Genomic DNA, 5425 nt, shown 5'->3' with positions numbered 1-5425 from the left:
CAATTCTTCTGTGAGAGTCCTGCTGATCTAAAATTGGCCTGTGCAGACACATCCCTCAATGACCGAGTTGATTTCACTCTGGGCTTCATCTTTCTCCTGGTACCCCTTTACTTCATTCCAACCTATTATATTCGCATCATTGCCACCATCTTGAGAATCATTTCAAAGCAGGGTCAACTCTAGGCCTTCTCCACCTGTGTCTCCCACATCACTGTGGTAATCATGTTCTGTGAACCTGCCATGTTTATGTACATGAACCCTGGGGCCGATGCCTCCCCAGAGCGGGACAAGAAACTGGCTCTGTTCTACAATGTCATCTCTGCCTTTCTCAACCCCTATAACATCATCTATAGCCTCAGAAACAAAGATGTGAGGAGGGCTTTCCTCAAGTTAATAGGCTGGGGCAGGGTCTCTGAGTGAGGCCACTGGAGCACAGAAGGCCACAACCAGACCTAAAACTACATGTTCCATGGTATTTCCACCCCATTTCCTCCCATAACCGGATGGACAGGTAAAAATAATTGACTTCTATTTGAGGAGGTGTAAAGGTGGGTACCTGTCTGCTACTTGTTGATGGCTTCTGCAGCTGGGCTATCCTCAAACATCAAGAGACCCAACTGTAGACAGAGTGCCAAGAAAGAACTTGCGTTTGATTCAAACTATTAGTCTTCTTTCTGATTAACGTTAAGCCTCTTTAGCATCAGAATTGTTGAGCCTTCATTAACTAAGAGCGCTCAATAAAAGTGATGATTCAGACGGACATGATACAGATTCAATCCAGCCAGATGTCAGTGAAGTGCTGTGAACTCAATAAGGAATTAATGATGATTGTGGTATTGGTGGCATTGTGATGATTATAACTTGTATGAGGAAGGATTTTATTTGACTTCACATTTCACATCTGGTTTTACATTTGCTTAACAAGCTTTGGAATGTAATAAGGAAGGGGTTTTAGGAAAGATGCTGAGGTATTGGGAGAGAGAGCTGGCAGGAGCCATACAGAAAGATTAGCAGGATGCACCAAGTCCCCACGTCAAAAGGGCATAGGTAAGGGTAGTAGAAACATTATAAGAGTTGATCGCGTATCTAGACTACATCAAGATAGTAGTGCAATGGAAAGAGATGGAGGACAAAGGGAAGGTTTGGGATATGCCTTATTTTTAGGAAACAATTTCAGAGAGAAACCTCTATGAAGAGGAGATGATGCTCATTATGGAAAGGAACATATGACATAGATGAAGCCCGAGGACTGAAAATTTGGGGTAGTAGCCACCAGAGATAGAATACACAAAACAGGGTTGATATCTCAGCCCCTTCATTTACTAACTGTGGGCTTAGGATATGACTCCCTAAGCACCCTGAACATGAGTTTTCTGAGCTTCAGTTTTTCTCTTTGGTAAAATGGAGATAATAATACTTCTTTCCAAGGGTTAGAGAGACTATAACTGTTTTTGTCCAATAAGGAGATAGAAACTACTCAGTGAGTTAAACAAGGGAGATTTAATATAAAGAAATATTAACTATGCTGAGAGAAACTATAAGACATAAAGAAACACTATGTGGTACCCGAGGGCCAAGGGATAGTAGTCAAGTTAGGACAGACCTGAGAGGGATTCAGACCTCATTGGAGAAAGTGTGTTCCACGTGAAAGGCAGATGATTTCACAGGTTTGGCAAAGCCAGAGTTCCTCTGAAGTTGCGAACTATAGGCCATCTTCCAGAGTTTAGGTAAGGGAGCTGGCAATTAGCAAACAGTGGTATGAACATACAGTTAGATGTTGCGTGCTAATGGGACAGAAAGCCTCCATAGTACATGTGTTTGCAGATGGAATAACTTCTCATTCTGTGACCCTGAAGACTACAGGTGCTGTATGCATGCTGGTAGAGGCTTGGTGCAAGTGCACAAGGTGGCTGCATCCAGATCACGCCAGGGCTTCTGGAGAGATTCAGTCATTGTGGAGCTCTGGTTTCCATGATGGGACGGCACCAGACTGAGATTCCAAGGTCATTAGGCCTTCTGGGTCGCAAGTGGCCCAGGCTGGAAAATTCAGGGAACCTCATTCTTCCTGCAGTGTCCCTCCAGGCCTTCTAAGAAAGTTTAGCATCATGCTCACTTAAAGGAGAAATATTTACGGGAATTTTGTTGTTTATTAGATAGCATAGATTGAAAGCTGCATTCGGAACCGAGAGGTAATATATGGTAACTGATACAGTCCAGACTTTCAGGTAATCAGCTTCCATATGCATCCCTCTATGAACATTCAAACTCCTTTACAACAAACAAAACTCGATATTTTTACCTAACAATATACATCTCTCCTTATAAGTGAAGGAGATCATAGACTATATTAATTACTCCTCAAATTCAACCACAATCTCACTGAATAGTCTGTTACCTGAAAACAATATTATAATGTTAGCATCCAATATGTATTGAATATCTTTTAAATGGTGATAAGAAATAAGAGAATGATTATGTACAATAAACATATGTAAATTACAAGCAAAGAATTCAGTTCTTCTTTCCCTTCTTCTTTGTCAGCTTCAGCACCATAATCAGCGACTTCCCCTCCAAACATCCTTAACCTGGAATTCTCCCTGAGAACACCACAACCCTGCAATTCTCTAAAAGAGTGATTCTCTTTTCTCACTTTGGGACTGTGAGTCCCTGACATTCTCATTCCCAATGACCTTTGCTCCCATCTCCTTTCCAGTCACCTCAAGTCACAACCACAGTGGAGTTTGTCATCCCTAAAACTGCACCACTCCCATAAGAAGAACCCACGCATTCCCACTGAACTTAGAGTGCATTTTCTTATAGGGCTCTTCTTATGGGGCCCTTATTATGACCACATGACTCTTCTTCCAGGTCCATGGACAATGGAATCCTCATTTGATGTGGGGCCTTTGTGCCTGCTGTCCCCTTTCCTGAAATGCCCTTCTCCTGGCTATTTGAACAGGTGACTCCATCTCATCCTCAGGCATCAGATAAATCTTCTTCCATCACAAGGGTCTACCTGTCAGCTCTCAATAAGTAGATTTCTCTCCTCCATTTTTCTCTATCATATAGTGTTTATTTCCTCACAATTCTGCAGCTTGGTTTTTTAATGATTAAACTTAATTTCTATTTTAGGCTATTATTCCACTGGTGGGAGTAATAATTTAATCTTCTTGGGTTTTCCTCCTCCTCTCTCTTACTCCAACTTTGAGAGGGCTTACAAAGTACTAAGGTGTGCAGTGGTGGGTAGGAGTGGGTGAGATATAACCTGGTCTTCTGCATCTGACACCCACTGAGGGAACTTCACTGCTGTGAGGTCGTCGGTCACCACAGATCACTGGATTCTGGATTACAGTTTCATGACCGTAAATTTCTCCACATATCTCTCCTGGTTTCCATGGGGCCTGACACTGGCTGGGCCATATATGCATAAGAAATGCTGAAACTAAATTGACTTATCCCCAAGACCTCTGGGCCTCAGAGGCCTGAAAGAGAGCTACATGTCTATGCTAACTCTGAGGCTCTGTGCCAGGATTCTTAGAGAACTCCATATGTCATTTAGATCCCTTGGAATAATGAGTCACTGCTATATGTGCTGCCCATATGGTTTACAGATGGGCAACACACATACAACAACCCTTATTTTTCTGTGGTTTATTTATTCACCTTACGGTTTACAGAGGATTTACAAGTTTATTGCAATTTCATGCACTCCACCTACCAGAGTATAGAAGTTTGGAGACACAGAGACCATTAAATTTAAAGTGCTCATTTTATAGAAGAATAAAGTAAGATCCAGATAAAGGAAGTAAGTTTTCCTAAGTCACAAAACAAGTTAGCAAGCATGGCCTAGAAACCAGGTCACTTATTATTAGGTTCCGTGTCCTTATACAATACAATGCAGAGTACACTGTGTTAGCTCTATGACCCGCATTAGTTCCATGCATCATGTCAGGTCTGTGAGCTGCATTGTTTCCATATACCATTGTCTAATTTTCAATATTGTCTACAGATATTTATTGTTTACATGTACCACTTTGAGTGCCTGCATCATCTTGGTCTTCTTCTGTGCCATGTACTATGTCACTTACAGTTACCATGGTTCATGTGGATTACATGTATTCTTTTGGTTCTAGTGCCATTATGTTAAATTATGTTGTCGACTTCATTATTTACTGCTCTTGCTGTAAAGGGATTATATATCCATAACCATTGCCACGTGATTTGCATTACTTTTCTTTGGGTAAAAAGATACTTCCTCCCCTTTTGCCATTAGGCTTGACCATGTGACTTGCTTTGGCCAATAGAATATAAGCAAAGAGATGTGTGTCAATTCTAAGCAGAAACTTTAAGAGTCATCATGTATGTTCTTTTTCCTCAGTCCTAAGAATGGCATATTTCATATAGGGCCTCGCCCTTCAGGTTGAACTCAAGAATCCAATAGCAGAAGGCCACGGGACACCTACCACTGACATGGAACATAAGCAGTAAAAGATCTTTTGCTGCTGTAGGCCACTGCACCACAGTGTAGCAAACTGACCAAGACAGCCACATTGGTTTTATGTGCCACATTTGTTCTACTGAACAAGCACTATGTTGGTTGTGTACACTATAGATGTTGTCCCTTTCTTCAGCATTGGACGTTCTATCCCAGGCCTGTCCTGGTTCCTAGTTTACAGGTTCATGCTACCCTGCCCGATCACTTTGAAAAAAGCCACTTTGATGTCCTTGTTCCTCAGACTATAGACCAAAGGGTTGAGCAGGACATTGAAGACATTGTAAAAGAGTGTTATATGTTTATTTTGCTCAGGGGAAGAGCTAGAGTTGGGCCTCATGTAGATGTATGTGGCAGGAGTATAAGAGAGCGTGACCACAGTCAGGTGGGAAGCACAGGTGGAGAAAGCCTTGCAGCGGCCTTGTGTGGACTTAATCTTGAGAATGGCCTGGCCAATGCGGATGTAAGAGGCAAAAATGAGGGAAAGTGGGGCAACAACTATGAGCACACTTATAACCTGGTCCACCATCTCAATGAGATGGGTATCCATGCAAGCCAAGCTTCGTACCGAGGGGCCTTCACATAAGTAGTGGTTGACCACGTTGGGCCCACAGTATGGCAGCCTCATGGTGAAGAAAGTATGGATCAGAGAGAAGAAGAAACCACAGGCCCCGGCCCCAGCTGCCAGGCGTACACACAGACCCCAGCTGAGGATGACAGTATAATGCAGTGGGTGACAGATGGCTATGTATCGGTCATAAGCCATGACTACAAATAAAATGCATTCAGTCAAACCCAGGGCACAAAACATATACATCTGTAGCCAACAGCCAGCAAAGGAGATAGTCTGAGAATGAGCAAGAAGATGTACCAACATCTGGGGCATGGTGGTAGTGATGTAGCTCATGTCCAAAAGGGAGAGGATACAGAGGA

The 5425-nt window shown here is 42.6% G+C and overlaps 1 protein-coding gene and 1 pseudogene across 1 annotated transcript; one reads left to right on the top strand and one right to left on the bottom strand.

The window, feature by feature from the left end:
* The window catches only part of LOC102889359, a 958-nt pseudogene extending 538 nt beyond the window's left edge, over positions 1 to 420 (top strand).
* Positions 421 to 4670: 4250 nt separating this feature from the next.
* Positions 4671 to 5420, bottom strand: LOC102889107 (olfactory receptor 2A2; the record flags this gene model as incomplete). The annotated part of the gene is made up of 1 exon (XM_006904015.1): positions 4671 to 5420. A coding segment is annotated over one exon (750 nt), but the record flags the coding sequence as incomplete, so codon positions are not given.
* Between the last annotated feature and the right edge of the window lie 5 nt (positions 5421 to 5425).

The sequence above is a fragment of the Pteropus alecto genome, unplaced genomic scaffold, assembly GCF_000325575.1.
Source record: "Pteropus alecto unplaced genomic scaffold, ASM32557v1 scaffold170, whole genome shotgun sequence".
Lineage (NCBI taxonomy): Eukaryota > Metazoa > Chordata > Mammalia > Chiroptera > Pteropodidae > Pteropus > Pteropus alecto.
The sequence above is the reverse complement of the archived record's forward strand: the minus strand, read 5'-3'. Positions and strand labels throughout refer to the sequence as shown.